Source organism: Capricornis sumatraensis, chromosome 11 (assembly GCF_032405125.1).
Source record: "Capricornis sumatraensis isolate serow.1 chromosome 11, serow.2, whole genome shotgun sequence".
NCBI classification, from domain to species: Eukaryota; Metazoa; Chordata; class Mammalia; order Artiodactyla; family Bovidae; genus Capricornis; species Capricornis sumatraensis.
Window position 1 is genome coordinate 85,108,631 of NC_091079.1, and position 18,696 is coordinate 85,127,326.

General features: G+C 45.9%; 1 protein-coding gene across 2 annotated transcripts in view; it reads right to left on the minus strand.

Moving 5' to 3' along the window:
• Positions 1 to 18,696, minus strand: part of MATN2 (matrilin 2) — a 149,614-nt gene that overhangs the window by 71,349 nt on the left and 59,569 nt on the right. For both annotated transcript variants that reach the window (XM_068983540.1, XM_068983539.1), the window contains exon 4: positions 4,151 to 4,273. In XM_068983540.1, the coding sequence (XP_068839641.1) occupies positions 4,151 to 4,273 (123 nt within the window). The remainder of the gene's footprint in view (positions 1 to 4,150; positions 4,274 to 18,696) is intronic.

Here is an 18,696-nt window from a genome sequence, read left to right on the forward strand (position 1 = left end):
CAGCCCTCTTTCTTCTTCCTGGAATCCATCCTGCCCTGCACCATGAGACTGAGTTTTCTAAAATGAGGTGTTGCCTTTATCCGTCCCAGTCAGAAACCCTTTAGTGTCTTTTTATCAGAGATGAAGTTCAGACTCTTCAGCCTGGTGTTCAAAGCCTTGAATATTCTGGTTCCAGCTGATGTCTTCAACTCCATCTCCTGCTTTGCACCTGCAGGAATTCTTAGCTTCAGCAGAGCTAGCCTTTTCAGCTATTTGAGTCAGGCTGGCCTTAACTAGGGTGACCTTATAATCTCTCATTCAGAATGGAATCCCTTTCAAAGTGAGAGAGAGAGTGCTATCGAGAACTGAGCCAACCGCCATAAACTGGGATCCCTCTGGATGAACTGGGATTAATGTCCTGCGGTCGTATCGTTCTCTGCCCATCCACGTCCAGACCACCTAGAGCAGGGGCTAAAGGAAGGCTCCCAGGGTCCCTGCAGCCTCTGCTTCTCCTCTGAATTCCCTGCTGTAATGATACCTGGCCGTGCCATCTTTAACAAGTCCCTTCATACTGGTGTCTTCAGGTTATAGCCTTCAACCTGGCGTTCTCGCGGTGACAGTCTCTCTCTTATCTACTAGATCTCTGTCTGCCGCCCTCCCACACCCCCACCGCGCCCCGACTCACAGGTGGTCTCAGTCCTCAAGCCTCGAGAGCACGGCCTCCTCTACACGACCGCTGCCCTTCATGTCTCCCGTCGCCTTGGACGTCTATCCAATCGCTACCCGTCCTTCCCCACGCTGGCCACGAGGATTCCCTCCTCTCTGACCTCCTGGAGCCTCTGTTATTAATATCTCCATCATTTGCTCTGTACTGAGCACAGCCTCACAGAACAGCAATTGATACTTTGGCATTGTTTTCAGTCTCCCTAACCAAAGTAACTGGCAACAGAGGTCCACGGCCACTCAGTCTTTGCACAATCAGCTTCCAACAGGTCAAATATTTGGTTGACGAGGAAGAGGATAACATCTGATGGATGAGGCTGGAGTCACGTATAGTCTCTCCCGTTCTCCCCTTCTTCGGTTTGACCCCGGCTCCAAGGAGGGCGGACATTCTTACATGCTGACGGCGGCAGCGAGAGCAAAGCACGTTCTAACAAACACGGCCCATGACAGCTTCCAGGCAACCACAGCTTCCCCTCTCATGCTTGACGCTCTTCAGTAAATGTCAAACTCCAGAAGTCTCAGCAAAAGCCTTAGAGACTCAAAGGCTCTCCACTACAGGGCACCCTTAGACAATTATTTGGCAACATCCAGAGAACTGGGCTTCTCACTGCCTTCCAGTTTCTCAAGGGCCACGGCAGGTCCCCTGCCCCAGCCCTGGCTCCAGCTGCCCCTGACCCTTGTCACGCCCACAAGCTCTGGGCCTGCCCTGCTCCTTCCCTCACCCTAAGTTCCCAGACGCCCTGGCCTTGTTTCCTGAAGCTCATCTCCTGGCCTCACTTCCAATGGTGGAATTTCCTTCTGACCCAACAGCACCCAAAGTTTCTACCCATTTAACAACCGGTAAGGGTTGCGAAGGGGCTTCCCCGGTGGGTCAGAGGTTAAAGCATCTGCCTGGAATGCGGGAAACCCGTGTTCGATCCCTGGGTCGGGAAGATCCCCTGGAGAAGAAAGTGGCAACCCGGTCCAGTACTCTTGCCTGGAGAATCCCATGGAGGGAGGAGCCTGGTAGGCTACTAGTCCATGGGGTTGCAAAGAGTTGGACACGACTGAGTGACTTCACTTCAAGGGTCGCAAAGAGTTGACTCATTGGAAAAGACTTGATGCTGGGAGGGATTGGGGGCAGGAGGAGAAGGGGACGACCAAGGATGAGATGGCTGGATGGCATCACTGACTCGATGGATGCGAGTCTGAGTGAACTCTGGGGGTTGGTGCTGGACAGGGAGGCCTGGCGTGCTACGATTCATGGGCTCGCAAAGAGTGACTGAACTGAAGTGAAGGGAAAAATCGGGCTTCCCTGATGGCTCAGTGGGTAAAGAATCCGCCTGCCATGCAGGAGACCTGGGCTCAATCCCTGGGTCAGGAAGATCCCCTGGAGGACAAAATGGCACCCCACCCCACTATTCTTGCCTGGAGAATCCCTTGGACAGAAGAGTGTGGTGGGCTACAGTCCATGGGGTTGCCAAGAGTCAGACATTACTAAGTGACGAGGCACACAAGGCAAAAGTATGTGAAACAAGATAGAGCATATGACCTCATTCTGTTAAGCATTAAAAACATGTCTAGAAGTAGATATTTCTGTGGGTCTAGGCACCCCACTCTGGTACTCTTGCCTGGAAAATCCCATGGACGGAGGAGCCTGGTGGGCTACAGTCCATGGGGTCGCAAAGAGTCGGACACGACTGAGTGACTTCACTTTCACTTTTCACTTTCATGCATTGGAGAAGGAAATGGCAACCCACTCCAGTGTTCTTGCCTGGAGAATCCCAGGGATGGGGGAACCTGGTGGGCTGCTGTCTGTGGGTTCGCACAGAGTTGGACACGACTGAAGCGACTTAGCAGCAGCAGCAGCAGAAAATACAAGCTATAATAGTGATTTTTCTCGTCTAACTTCCTCAATGAAATTAGGTACTTGCATAATAAAAATTAATGTAGTGAAAAAAAAAGGGCTGGTGTTTCCAGATTGACTTCTTGTTTTGCCAGTGTTAATGGATGTGGTACCCTGCTACCTATCATGGTCACCACAGACAGAATAAGGGGGAGAAAACAACTCTAAGGCTTAGGAGACCAGTTCCACTGTGGACTTCTGATGCGGCTGGTTTTTCGTCTCCATCAGTGTGTAAAAGCAAGCGAACAAACCCGTTTTATTCTCATCATCACCTGCAAAGACTAGGCCACCACCTTTACTTTTTTTTTGTTTTGTTGCTTTTTCCTTCCACATTCCCAGCTAAGAATCACAGTGTGCTGGAAAGTGTAAGTTCCATGTGCAAAAACAAATCATCATTTACTGTTTGCGGGAAGCAAGACAGAACAGGTCCTCTGAAACCAACGGAACAGGGAACAAGAAATGGAGGATTTAGACTTGGAAAAGGAAGGCTCCAGTTCTGATGCCAATCAAGTCCTTTTCTTTCCTTTCCCTATGGATTGTCTGCCTCATAAGTACCCTGCTCAGCTTATTGAACACCTACTATGCCAGGCACTGTTTGCTGGTAGAAAGACTAATGAGTCTGTGCGAGTTTAAAGGGCTTTGCAGACAAGCTGGAAGGTGCCACATGCATATTAGGAATTCACTCGTCTGCCCTACAGGTGCCGAGGAAAACGATTACCTGTCACTGAAGAAATGAGATGCCACCCCCGCCTTCTCACGGCTCCTGAAATGTGGAGTCGCCTGAGTGGGAAGCCACTCAGCTGACTGCAAGCGGTGCCTGTGGTTCCAAGCATTGCCCTTGAGACTTCTTAGCTGCGGCCAGTGTTGGAGGCTGCTGTTTGTTGTCTGGTCTTCCCTGTAGCTCAAATGGTAAAGAATCTGCCTGCAATGCAGGAGACCCGAGTTCGATCCCTGGGTCAGGAAGATCCTCTGGAGAAAGGCATGGCAACCTACAAGAGTGTTCTTGCCTGGAGAGTCCCATGGACAGAGGAGCCTGGTGGGCTACAGTCCGTGGGATCTCAAAGAGTCAGACATGACTGAGCGACTAACACTACCACTACCCACAGCTGGCCTCTCACAGCTGGCGGTCCCTGGGACCGTCTCTGAACTGCAGATCCATGCTTAGAAGGAAGGCTGCCCACCTCTTTGGGGTGCCACTCAGCAATGTCACCCATCACCACCTGACCTCGCATATAACACCTGAGCCCTACTGAAGGCAGACCAGCCCAGACACCCGCTCCAAACTGAACGCAAATCCGCCCAGTCCTTGCCAAGGGAAGCAGTAATGGATTGATCTATTAACCTAGATTATCATAAATATGCCTTTTGCTGAGGACCCAGACTGGGAAAATGCTAAGCTCAGCCACAAACGAAGTCTTTAAAATTCAAATGGTGACTAACAACTAGGACAGAGAACTGGGAGCACTTGGTTGAAACTCAAAGGAGAGCAACTGGCTGCGTGGCCTCCCCTCTCTCTTCCCTCCTGGTGTTTCCCCATCAGGCAAGGCTGGACGGGACACTCACGCTCACACCGTTTTCCATCCCCGGCCAGGGCGTAGCCACTGTAGCACTGGCAGACGAAGGAGCCCAGCAGGTTCACGCAGAGCTGCTCACAGCCGTGGTCGTCCGCTGCACACAGATCCTGGACTGGGGCAAAGCGGCATCATTAGAACTTGGCTCAGAAGGAGGTGACTCTTGGCACAGGGCCGTCAATGAGCAACTCTACAGAGCTTGGCAAAATAACTCTTGACTGAAAGCGATATAAGAAATTTTGGAACATTTTGGAAATTTTGGAAAAAAAAAAAAAAAAAAGAAAAGAAAATTCAACTGTAATCTCCCCACCTGCAGTCCTACCATCCAGAGACCACCTCTGTTAATAGCTGGGTGAGTTTCTATGTATGTAAGGGCCTCCCAGGTAGTGCAGTGGTAAAGACTCCATCTGCCAAGGCAGCAGACGCAAAAGACAGGGGTTCGATCCCTGGCTTGGGAAAATCCCCTGGAGCAGGAAATGGAGTAGGAACCACTCCAGTATTCTTGCCTGGAAAATCCCACGTCTAGAGGAGCCTGGTGGGCCATAGTCCATGGGGTCACAGAGAGACAGATGTGAGTGAGCACACACAGCCACTTATGTATATGTAAAAGCACACTTTTCAAAGTTGGAATTTTTCTTCTCTATTAAATGCATTAGAAAATTTTAAATTAACATCAATATGTATTTTTCTAATGTCAAGGAGAATTATGGATGGTTCTTGAGGATTGAAGTTATCATGAGCAGGCCTTTGTGCTTGTCCGAATCAAGTACCATTCGTATTCTCTGAGAACCTAAAGGCTTTGTAATCAGTCTCGCCAATGTACCCACCTATGTACACAGTCTCAACAAGATCATTTGGTGCTGTCTTTGACATTTTGCAGAAGCTGGGAGAGAGCGCGGTGAAAAGACCTGCTACTCCACCAAAACCACAGCAGGTCTGGAAGAGTCCCTTATTTTCAAGTCTGGTCTCTTTGGACATACTTTCCCTCATTCCATTTCTCTATCAGAAGGATGTTTGAAAATCCTCTTTGTGTTCCATTTACGCATCCCAGTAATAAGGAAAATGGGAAGCCAGAAGAATTTGGGTAGAGATAACAAAGATAGGGAGAAATCAATATATGGTCTGAAGTGAAGTGAAGAGAAAGTTATGCCATCACATCCGACTCTTTGTGACCCCGTAGGATTGTAGCCCAGCAGGCTCCTCTATGGTGATTAACAATGCTATTCCAGTCAAATATTTATTATGTGTCCACAAGGTGCTGAGCTCTGGCTCTTTATTCAAATGCAATGTAAGAATACATTCACAGTAGTGCATTTACTGCCACAGAATTAAGAATATATCAGAGGATAAAAAGTTTAAAGGCATTTTTAATCCTTCATCGACTCAGTCTCCCCTTTGAAGAAATTGGCTGACGTTATGACATTATTTCTCAGCAAGGATAATGACTTGGTTTCATAACTAGCTCTTTCAGTGACTTTACCATTAAACTTGGAGAAAATCAGAGAGCATTAAAGGGATTGAATACATTAAAAATCTTTTCTTCCTCTGGTTAAAAGTTATCACTATGACAGCTATGGTAAAAACTTAATTCACTAGAAAGTTTGATTAATCCCTGAATCCAGTGACTACACTTTAATGTAACCTCCTAGGTCTTTGAGTTTTATAGTTTATTATACTTTTTGATAAATGTAAAATATCAAATGATAAAAAGATAAAAGCTGACATATTTAGCACCTCTATCAAATGCATTAATTTTTAAAAAAATAGAAGCTACATCATAAGATTAAAAAATATTTAGGTCTAAAATTCCACAAAGAAGGATTCTGGTTTTAAAATGCCTAAAGAATTATTTTCACTCCTAAATCAATGAAGTAGATGAAAAAATTATAGATGCAAATTCCTTTCTTTACCTATCTTATTTCTATCTTATATTTCCAATTGGGAACTCCAATTGATATTTCCCATGGATCCAGATATAGGGAAAATAACAATAATTAGAAGAAACTTCAGCTCATGCAAAAATCTTAGTGAATAATTGAAGAATGACAAAATTTACAGTTAGTTACAAGCCTAAGCCAGAGATACAAGAAAAATCGGAACCATCAAATACTTTTCATTTATTGAATCAACAAAGCACCTACTCTGTCCCAGGCACTGGGGATGTAGTGTGAACCAACAAAGGGGTTCCTGCCATCATGCAGCTTGTATTCTAAGAGTTAGGAAGGTGAAGTTCTAAGAAGAGCATTTCTGATAAAACCCAGAAGTGGAATTTATCCAAAGAAAACAAAAACAGTAATTCAAAAAGATATATGCACCCCTATGTTCATTGCAACATTATTTACAATAGCCAAGATATGGCAGCAACCTAAGTGCCCATCAACAGATGAATGGATAAAGACGTGCTACATATAGTCAATGAAATGTTACTCAGCCATAGGAAAGAATGAAATTTTGCCATTTATTACAACATGGATGAACCCTGAGGGTATTAGGCCAAGTGAAATAAATCAGACAAAGACAAATACTGCATGATCTCATTCATATGTGGAACCTATAAAACAAATGAAGTAACATAACAAAACAGAAACAGATTCATGGATACAGAGAACAAACTGGTGGTTGCCAGAAGGTACAGGTTGGGGATATGGATCAGTGAAGGGGATTAAGAGGTACACATTTCCAGCTGTAAAATAAATAAGCCACTGGGATATAATGTACACATAGGAAATATAATAGGCAATATTGTAACAACTTAATATGGTGACAAATCGCAACTGAATTTATTGTGGTGATTATTTCATAATATATGCAGTGGAAATGTAAAATACTGAGTCACTATATTGCATACCTGAAACTAAACTAGTATATATATGTGTGTGTGTGTGTGTGTGTGTATGTATGTGTGTGTGTGTGTATATATGTGTGTGTGTGTGTGTGTATATATATATATGTATAGGCTTCCCTTGTGGCTCAGCAATAAAGAATCTGCTTGCAATGCAGGAGACTGCCTGGATTGCAGGAGACACCGGTTCCATCCCTGGGTCAGGAAGATCCCTTGGAGAGGGAATTGGAAACCTATTCCAGTATTCTTGCCTGGGAAATCCCACGGCCAGAGGAGCCTGGCGGACTACAATCCATGGGGTCACAAGAGTCAGACGCAACTTAGTGACTAAACCACCACCTCCACCATATATGTGTGTGAGTCTTTCTGACGGAAAGAACAGTGGATGCAAAAGGCATTCATGTGGAAAAAACTAGCCCTGTTTGAGGATTAGGAGAGCCAGAGTAGCTATCAGATGCACCCTAAATAACTAAAATGCAAAACAGAGCATGCTAGGAACCCGCAAGAGAGGCGCTGCTGATACAATGGGAGTTCAGAACGGGGATGGGTTACGGCCAGCCCAAGCTGGATCAGTCAGAAGAGGCTGGCAGGCCAGCAAGAGACGCAGAGGCAAGCAAGAGACACGGAGGCAAGCAAGAGACACGGAGGCAAGCAAGAGACGCGGAGAAAAGGAAGAGACACGGAGAAAAGGAAGAGACGCGGACGCCAGCAAGAGACGCGGAGGCCAGCAAGAGACGCGGAGAAAAGGAAGAGACACGGAGAAAAGGAAGAGGATCCACCTGGAGCTGAGGGGACAGTAAACGTGCAGAAGTGGAGGAAAAAGCAGGACGGATAGGGGAGCTGACCCCCGTTCCGGGAATTCCAAGGGAACCAGCAGGAGGGGGCGTCGGAAGGACAACTGACACCGGACGGCAGAGGGCCTGGGAGCAGGCTGCCTGGTCTCAACCCTGCTCATCGGGGGACCTCTCAGAAAGGGAGACGGGCCGTTTCCCTGACTTGTGCTGTGAGAGTAACTTTGGCGACATCACAGTCTATTTTAGCTCTGGGAGATGGAAAGGATTTAGTGTACGGATAAATGAAAGCCACCTCTTTGGGAACAAAGTGGTAGCTCTCTGACTTCCATGCCAAAGTAGCTTTGGTTTGCGCCTGTGCGGAAGGGAAAATCAACTTCTTGACACGAGGACCTTCCACTGTCCGTCAGAGCTGTTGGCCACACCCACCGGCTGTCAGCGCATGTCTGTGCACCTCTGACTTTTCCCTCCTGGCGTGTGTGCGTGCGTGCGTGCTCAGTCATGCAGTTGTGTCCGACTCTTTGTGACCCCATGGACTGAATCCCGCCAGGTTCCTCTGTCCCTGGAATTTTCCAGGCAAGAATGTTGGAGTGGGATGCTACTTCCTACCCCAGGGGATCTTCCCGACCCGGGGTGGGAACCCATGGCTTCTGCATCGGCAGGTGGATTCTTCATCACTGAACCACCTGGGAAGCCCTTCCTGGCATGTATCACCATGTTAATGCCATAGGCATTTATATACTGACGTATATACCGTGTCTCCCTTGCCAGGCTCCCTAACTAGGAGGGGATCGTCCCTGCACAGACTCCTGATGGCTGAACAGTGACACCCCAGGACACTGGAACAGCCAGTCCCCAAGCCTCAAGCCCATCTCTGAAGGTGGGGTGGGAACTCCTCCACCTGGGTCCCCCTGCTCAGCTCCCACAGTTGCTTTGCCTCCTCTCTTTGTCCAGCAGGAACCCTGCCTAACAGTGGTTACCAAGGAGCGGTGAGAGTTTCATTTTTTTCTGTTATTTATAATTACCTGCTTTTGAATTTTCTAACAAGAGTTTATACCAAGAGCTCTTGTAATAATGAAAAAAAAATCAATGTTACAAAAGAACCTCTTTGAAAGAAGCATTTTAAAAGCAGTGAACCCTGCCAGTGCAGAAGATGAAAGCGACCCGGGTTTGATCCCTGGGTCGGGAAGATCCCCTGGAGAAGGAAATGGCAACCCACTCCAGTATTCTTGCCTGGGAAATCCCATGGACAGAGGAGCCTGATGGGCTATGGTTCACGGGGTCACAAAGAGTCAGACAAGACTGAAGCAACTTAGCGCACATAGTACCCTGAACTACATCTATCCCTCTCGGCCCAGTTCCCATCTCCATTTGAAATAGATTGAAAAATGTAGATTGTATGAAAGCAGTGAACCAAGATCTTGAAGCAATAATTATCTGTCTTTGAATTTTCTAACAAGAGTTTATACCAAGAATTTTTATAATAATGAAAAAAAATCAAGGGCTGTCTCACCTGACTTGTGCTGTGGAAGAGTAACTTTGGTGGCATCACAGTTTACTTTAGCTCTGGGAAATTGAAAGGATTTAGTGTATGGATAAATGAATAAAGTGTCTCCCTTACCAAGCTCCCTAATCAGGAGAGGAGCGTCTCTGCACGAACTCCTGATGGCTGGACAATGACATCCCAGGACACTGGTACAACCAACCCCCAAGTCCCAAGCTTGCAGCCAATTCCCAATCCCAATTGAAATAGATTGAAAAATGTGGATGAAAGCAGTGAACCAAGATCTTGAAGCAATAACCATTTCTCCCCCAAGACTCCCCACCACAGGGTAGGCAGAGAGGTCACGAGGTGCTCCTTCCTTCTGGGACAGGACAGCCCTGAAGCCCTGCAGGGTCCCATCTGTCAGAGCAGCGTGCACCCCCTCAGCGGCCCATCAGAACCGTCTAGGGGCCTTCAGCAAATATGCCTGGCTTGAATCAGGCAGCAAGGGCCGGGGTGCAGGCAGCAGTGTTCCCGAAGCTCCCAGATAACCCAAGTGTGCAGACAGGCTGAGTCATTGAAACTCCCAGGTAAAAAGTCCTCATATTCATCCAGGGAAAGACACAAGAGTCAGCCTTTGTCTACTGTCTCCAGGCTCAGATTCTTTTAAACAAATCTCGATTTTCTTTTTTTTCTTTTTTTGCTGTCCTTGGACCTCTCTCCAAGTGTCTGAAAGACCCTGGACGCTACGTGAGGGTGCAGAGTGTGGTAGGAACAGGAGGATCATGGCTTGCATTCCAGAAGAACATCCCACAAACAGCAGGCCTGCCAGTTGGCCTCGGGCCTTTCATATTGTTTTTAGAACATTGGGGATTTATGGCCACTAGTGATCTGTACTGTCCCAAAGGAAACCATTGAGGGATTAATTTAATTAAACAAAGACAAAGGAATAAATACAGACTAGGTTCTGACAAAACAACTTTGTTGTTTTTCTGGCAGTGGTCGCTTTCATTGCAAACAAATACAGATGTTTTTGGATGATTCTTTATTCTTTAGAAAAACAGCACTTCTTTTTCTCACAGCCTGGGAGGATTTCAGTGAAGGATGATAAAACTGTGGGGGGTGGGAAAAGCTCTAAATTCAGAGCTCCCATTACCCTTTCAAGCCTTCTCTACCCCATGACTCCCACTCATGACTACTGACTTCAATCTGATGTCACCTCCTCCAGGAAGCCTTCTCCAGGTTGGCGGGGCTTCGCGTTTTCTTCCCCTGGGCTCCTTGAGCTCTCTACACATGGCTCTACTAGAGCACTTAGGCATTTATCCCACAGTATTATCCCACAGTAGGCACTTTGAACTCACAAACCAAAACTTAGTAACAGTATTTATCCCACAGTATTAGAAGAACCCGATCACAAGTCTGATGGCCTCACGGGAAAGTGAGCTGATGTGACTCAGTTTGATTCCCCAGTGCCCTAGTGCATGGAGTTGGTGTCCCATAAGTGTTCATTTGCTGAAAGAACAGTGACAGAGTCCCAACCCCCCGCCTCCCAACGGGGATGTCCTAGAGTCCTACAATATCTCCTCCACTAGATATGGGGTCCTGGGTCCTCGGAAGATGAGTGAGATGGAAACAAAACTCTTCCCGAGTCTCTGTACCTCTCCTCGTCCCCAGCAAGAGATAGTCCTCTCCCAGCAGAGGACAGTGACATCAGGGAGCTGGTCTCCAGCTGCAGACACTGGAATGCTCACAACAGCTAAGGATCCAGCTGTCTTGCTGTCTCCAGCATCCCTGGTGCCTACCACACTGCCTGGCACATGACAGGGGCTCATCAAGTGCTTGGGAATGGGTGAATGGACCCAGCACCTGAAACACAGGGTTGTCAGGCTTTCCTCGCTCATCCTTCTTACCCAGGCTGTAAGCTCTGAGGGGCACAGGGTAAGCCTTGGTGGTTCTCAGGGTACCCCTGATACCCACATGCTTCACACAGCTGGTGCTTAGTAGACGTGTGTTGAACTGACTCGAGAGTAGCCAGCCTGGAGTACTCCGCGGTGGAGGGCTCTTATCTGACCATTCCCTGTTAGAGGTCAAGTTCCTGGTCATGGTTTCCCTTACCACAGTTACAAGGTAGCACTTAATTTGCAATTGATAATTTAATGTCTACTTCCCCCGCCGTTTGAAGCCAGAGCTTGTTCTGTTCAGCCCTCCAGCTCAACTTGCATGGTGTTTGGCATGTGGTCAATTTTTTAAAATATATTTAAATGACTGAATGCAATCATTCATCAAATTGTTCAAACTGCTGGGAAAACAACAGTGAACGAAATAATTGATCCCTTGATTTTAAAACAATCAATGATCCCTCTTGCCATGGAGTTGATATTCAAGTGGGAAGCCAGCTCCTATTGACTCACATTGACGGACCATGCCCACCTCTTCCCAACTCTGCATTCAGCAAGGCCAAGTGGGTAGCGTGAAATCAGCCATGGTGGCAGTATTGACACCACAGGAATTGGTGAACATTACAAACTGGGTATTTTCCCCCTGGAGATCTGGTTGTTGAACATTTACTAGCATACCATGGACAGCGGCCAGATGTAACATGAACTGCTTAAACCATATATTACTTAGAAGTACTGTGGAACAAAAGCAGGACAGAGCAATAGGAGTGTGGAGGGAAGGGAGCTTCTGTTTTACACAGTGTGGTCAGAAGGCCAGCTCACAGAAAAGATTACTGTATACCAGGACCTGAGGCAGGTCATATGAAAAAACAGGGGTCAGGAGGACTGAATCTTGGAGGAGGAGATAAGGGGCAGTTATGTTTCTTCTTCTTTTTTAAAGAAAATATTTATTTATTTGACTACACCAGGTCTTTAGTTGTGGCATGAGGGAGCTAGTCCCCTCAACCAGGATCAAACCTGGGCCGCCTGGGAAGTCCCATGAGTGATTGGGAGTGCAGAGTCTTAGCCACTGGACCACCAGGGAAGTCCCATGTTTCTTTGCATAGGGTACAAGGGAGGCGATCAGATAGGATGAAAAGAATGTTGCCTTTGGAGTCACACCTGGCTTCAGCAAGGTGACCTGTGTGACTTCGCAAAAGTGATTTCCGTGAGACTGAATTTTCACAGAGGTTAAATAATTAAGTCAAGAAAACATCTTATTGCAGGGTTACATGAGATAATATAGATGATAAAGTACTTGAGAGATAGTAGGTACTCAGCAAATATAAGCTTCCTTTTTTCTTGTATTTGGTCGTGTCCAACTCTTTGCAGCTCCATGGACTGCAGGCCCTGGGCTACTCTCACCATGGGATTTCCCAGGCAAGAATACTGAAGTAGATTGCCATTTCCTATGCTAGGGGATCTTCCCAATCCAGGGATCGAACCTGCATTTCTTGCATCTCCTGCATTGGTGGGCTGGTTCTTTACCACTAGTGCCAAATGTCTTAGGAGTGCAGGCCTAGTTAAGCTTGGAGAAGAGGTGACCCCCAACCAGATTTTGCCTACATCACAATTTTAATACAACATCACTTTATTGGGTGCCTATGAAACCCCCCAGAGAAGGCAATGGCATCCCACTCCAGTATTCTTGCCTGGAAACTCCCATGGACGGAGGAGCCTGGTAGGCTGCAGTCCATGGGGTCGCTGAGTCAGACACGACTGAGCGACTTCACTTTCACTTTTCACTTTCATGCACTGGAGAAGGAAATGACAACCCACTTCAGTGTTCTTGCCTGGATAAACCCAGGGATGGCGGAGCCCAATGGGCTGCCGTCTGTGGGGTCACACAGAGTCGGACACGACTGAAGCGACTTAGCAGCAGCAGCAGCATGAAACCCCCACATGTGGACACTAGATTCAGATCACTTTAAACAACATCAGTGCATCTGGCTAAGTTTTAGTTTGTGAGTTCTAGGCTGACTTGATCTGATACCACAAAGTAGGCAATTTTGAATTTTACAGCAAAAGATCTCATCAAACTCAAACAATGCCTTGCCAGAGGGCATGTGTTAGTACATGGCTGACAGTCAGCAAAATCTGCTTGCTTCTCTTCCTGGAGAGTTTTAGGAGGGATGTAAACTGCATCTGCTCGGTCTCCCCGATGAAATAAATCAGGGAGGATTTAATAACTAAGAGCCCCAGGGCTGTGCTCATATCCATCCCTGGTGTTTCCCCTGAGGCTCACAGGCATTCTAGATTTAAGGGCCTTCCTCCATGTGTGATCTTGAAAGCCTGGCACAGTGCCTCAGCCCAGAGACTTGGAAAACTTTCATCTGGTTACCCCGGACAAGAAAGAAGCACGGGACAAAGACTGTGGCAGTTGCAGCTGACATCATCCTAGATGAAATAAAAGGGTTTTTACTGACTTTTCAGAATTTTATACAAGCCACATGGCATGCTATTGATACCAGTGACAATCTAATCTCTCCTTTAGAGTTAAAGCGAAATGAACACCTTTAAAGATATGCTCCACTTTCGTGGTAGAGAACCTGCCTGCAAACAGGAGATGTAAGGGACAAGGGTTCGATCTCTGGGTTGGGAAGATCCCCTGGAGGAGAGCATGGCAACCCACTGCAGTATTCTTGCCTGGAGAATCCCATGACAGAGGAGCCTGGCAGTCTAGGTCTATGGGTCACACAGAGTCGGACACGAATGAAACAACTTAGTACACACACATGCTGCTATTGAGCCTGAGATGGAGAAATCAGAAATTATTTATCACAGGAAGAGAGAAGAGAAATGTATTATTAGAGCTGCTATTTCTCTCTGCTGGGAAACAATGGGATCTCTGCCTGCTCCAACCCGAAATCTCACTTGGAGCTAAGGCTCCGCAAAAGCCTGAGAAACCCAAGCCTGCATTTTTAGGGACTATCCCCCTTCTTTCATTATGTCTGAAAGCCCTAATCGTATTTTGACAGCTGCTGTTTGAATTTAAAGACTTTCAGCAGTTAATGTGAGTCATCAGCCTTGTGCTTCCACGCTGGAAGAAACAAAAGCAAGCCAATGTCACCCACAAAAACAAACCTGTCCTTTCAGGCAAACTCCAGCTGTGCCTTGCTCGCATCCCTCCTCCCCCAAAGCTTCATGCTTTTTCAATCAGTTATCCTATTCATGAACTGAGATTTTAGTTTCCGTTTGAGAGGGGAAAAAGAGGAGGAGCCCCAAAAACAAAGCCTGAAAACATAAGTATATCTGACCGAATGAGGTTGATCGAAATCAGAAATACGCGTGAACGAATAAGGCCCTAATCTTGCTGAGCGCTTTGCAATTTCTAAACGGCTGTCAATCACAGCATCCCTTTCTCATTATGAACTCCCTACGGAGCTGCAGTCTCTCAGGGAGTGATCTAGCTTAAAATAGCTGGGCCGGGCCAGTGGTTTTCAAACTCGAGTTTAAGATCAGAACTCCCAGGAGGGCTTGTTAAAACACATCCTCCTGGGCCACACCCCTAGAGTCCCTGATTCAGTAGGTCTGGGATAGCTATCGCGCGGGAATTTGCATTCCTAACAAGCCCCCGCTCCCGCCCCCACAAAGCCGCCTGCTTGTGTGCGCATGCGCAGTCTTCTCCTTCTTGCACTTGGTCTGAGCTCTGTGGGCTGCCCCAAGCTGAGACCCTGAACACCTCTTTCCGCACTCCCTCTCTCCCTCCAAGATTCCATGCATTTTCAGGGGCAATGACCACCCCAAGCATATGCAGCCAGGCATTTTCCTTGAACTCTAACCCCCATCTCCTGCTGCACCCAACCACTTGAGTGGGCTCTTGCCCAGACTCGCTCTTGCTTTCCCCAGCAAAACCAGGATTCCTCTCTGATAACTGAAGTTATCAAACACCCCTCACCCACTATTCCCCATCTTAGGTCATAAACTCTTCCCCTGGGTGGGGATTATTGCTATGATCTAATTAATTCCACGGGCATAAGAAACATAAGCACTGAATTGATTGAACTGATTTGAATTGTAAACTGATTACATCGTCCACCTTCTGCTCCGCACGTGCAGAGCACCAGGGAAGCCAAGATCTGAGTATTCCTTGGATCTCCAACATATGAGAGACAGGCTTATTTCTCTCCCACACCCCACCAGAGTGTCTGGCCCATAGAGGGGAATGAATAAGTGCTGAATGAATAAAGGAACCAGTGAGGGGATAGGTAGATGGTATTTCTGCACTCATTCTCTACCTAAATCTAATACTATATTATGTATTACTGCCAGGGTCAATGTACTAAAACGTGGTTTTCTCTCTGACACCCTGTATTCAGCCCCTCTATCCACCAAACACCGCAGCTGGAAGTCAGCTTGAGAAATCAAATCACCCCATAATTTGTTCCAGCTTAAATTCCTTTTCTCATCCCCCACTAATGCCCCAAACATGCTCTTCCAAACAAGCAGTCTGTTCTAGTTAGCATCCTCCAAAGACCACAAGCACTGCAGTTCTTTCCTCTTCTTTGACTTGCTAGAAAATCCCTTCCTCCCCAAGCCCTGATTGTTCCATGACTCTCTAATCTCTTCTCTTGAAGCCTTCTCAGTACCACTTACCTTCCCAAACCACATTGTTCTGTGTGTATGTGTGTGTCTATATAAACTATACCATAAACTACACATGTTTCGTGTATACAATCTGATACATTTGACATAGCAACATATCATCACCATAATCAAGATAACATACCCATCACCTCCAGATCCCCAGTTTCCTAGTTGCCATTGGTAGTCCCTCCACCTGCCCCATCCCTCCCCCTGGTCCCAGGCAGCCACTCATCTGCTGATCTGTATCACACAGATAAGTTACCATTCCCTAACATTTCATATAAATGGAACCCTACAGTATGTGCTCTTTTTCTGGTCTTGTTTCTTTCATTCACCAGGGCTGCCTTGACGTTCATCCAGCCTGCTGCATGTCAGTGTGCTGTGCTCACTCGCTCAGTCATGTCTGACTCTGCGGCGACCCCATGGCCTGTAGCCTGCCAGGCTCCTCTGTCCATGGAATTTTCCAGGCAAGAACACTGGAGTGGCTTGCCATTTCCTTCTCCAACATGTGTCAATAGTTCATTCTTTTCATTGCCCAGTAGTATTACACTGTATGCATGTCTCACAGTTTGTTATCAGTTCACCTGTTGATGATTTGAGTTGTTTTGATTTGATTTGAGTTGTTTCCAGTTTTGGCTTATTACAAGTAAACATCTGCTCAAATCCTGGTTTGAACATAAACTTTAATTTCTTTTGAGTAAATACCTAAAAGTGGAATGGTTCGATATCATGGAAGTACATATTTAATTTTGTAAGAAACTTCTAATCTGTCTTCCAAAGTGGTTGAACCATTTTGTCTTCCTGCCAGGAAAAATGATGACTCTGTTTCCAACTTTGCCATTACTTGACATGGTCAACATTTTAAAATGTATTCAATCTAGTGGAAGTAGAGTGGGGGTATCCTTTTATGGCTTTAATTTGTATTTTCTTTTTGACTAATGAGGTTGAGCATCTCTTCTTTGTATATTTTCTTTCGTTTAGTGTCTATTCAAATCTTTTGCCCATTTTGACTGGGCTGTTTATTTTCCTATTATAAAGTTATAAGAATTCTTTATAAATTCTAAGGTCCTTTGTTGGATATATTTAATTTCAGTCTGTGATTTGCCTTTTCAGTTTAATAGCAGTGTATTTTGCAAGCAAATATTTTAATTTTAATGATGTTCAATTTACTGAGTTTCTCTTTTGTGTTCTGTGCCCTATTTAAAAAATCCTTGCCAAACCCAGGGTCATCAATTTTTTCCCTACATTTTTATCTAGACATTTATATGTTTCTCCTTTATATTAACATTTAAAATCAGTTTCAAATAAATTTTTGTATATGGTATGAGGTAAGGGTCAAGGTCCATTTTTTTTTTACACATGGCAATCCAATTGTTGTAACACCATTAGTTGATGACATTATTCTTTTCCAATGAATTTCCTTGGCATTTTTGTCAAAAATCATTTCACCAAAATGTGTGGGTCTGCTTCTGGACTCTATTCTGTGCCAGTGATGTCCACTGTTACATGACTACCACACTGCTTTGATTACCATTGCTTTATAGTCAGTCTTAAGATAATTTGATCCCTCCAACTTTATTTTTCTCAAAGTTTTACTTGATTCTCATTATTTGCAGATTCCAGACTTGCCAATTGACCTACTTTATAAAAGGTACTGGGAACCTAGTATCGATACTTGGGCATTTTCGTGGTCATTCATGGATCTGTGCAGAGTGGTGAAACTATTGAGCCACTGCACTTTCCTAGTGAAAGTCAAACAGTGCTCTGCCTTCTTGTTTTGGCACTCATGCTATAAACAAGTATCTTTTTTGTGCTCCCCTTAAAGCCATAATTTTAGAATTTGTGTGCTGTCTGTTGGTCACTTCACTGTTTAAAACGGCCCCTCCGAGTAGTGTTGAAGTGCTGTCTGGTGTCCCTAAGGCAAGAAGGCCATGCTCTGCCTTAGGGAGGAAGAATGTTAGATGAGCTTCATTCAGGCATGAGTAACGGTGCTGTTGGCTGTAAGTTCAATGTCAATAAATCAACAATGTATACTCGATCAAAGTAGTGTCATGAAGTCACTCAGTCGTGTCTGACTCTTTGTGACCCCATGGACTGTAGCCCACCAGGCTCCTCCATCCATGGAATTTTCTAGGCAAGAGTACTGGAGTGGGCTGCCATTTCCTTCTCCAAGGGACCTTCCCAACCGAGGGATCCAACCCAAGTCTCCCACATTGCGGGCAGACGCTTTACTGTCTGAGCCACCAGGGAATCACTAAGGTGTCTTTAAACAGAAACACCCCTAAAATAAGGTTCTGTATTGATTTGTGAAATATTGTGGCCAGATACTCACAGAAATCTAGTCAATCTAATCACACTAGGACCACAGCCTTGTCTAACTCAATGAAACTAAGCCATGCCCACGGGGCAACCCAAGTCGGGTGGGTCATGGTGGAGAGGTCTGACACATTGTGGTCCACTGGAGAAGGGAATGGCAAACCACTCAGTATTCTTGCCTTGAGAACCCCATGAACAGTATGAAAAGGCAAAATGATAGGATACTGAAAGACGTACTCCCCAGGTCAGTAGGTGCCCAATATGCTACTGGAGTTCAGTGGAGAAATAACTCCAGAAAGAATGAAGGGTTGGAGCCAAAGCAAAAACAATACCCAGCTGTGGATGTGACTGGTGATAGAAGCAAGGTCTGATGTTGTAAAGAGCAATATTGCATAGGAACCTGGAATGTCAGATCCATGAATCAAGGCAAATTGGAAGTGGTCAAACAGGAGATGGCAAGAGTGAACGTCGACATTCTAGGAATCAGCGAACTAAAATGGACTGGAATGGGTGAATTTAACTCAGATGACCATTATATCTACTACTGCAGGCAAGAATCCCTCAGAAGAAATGGAGTAGCCA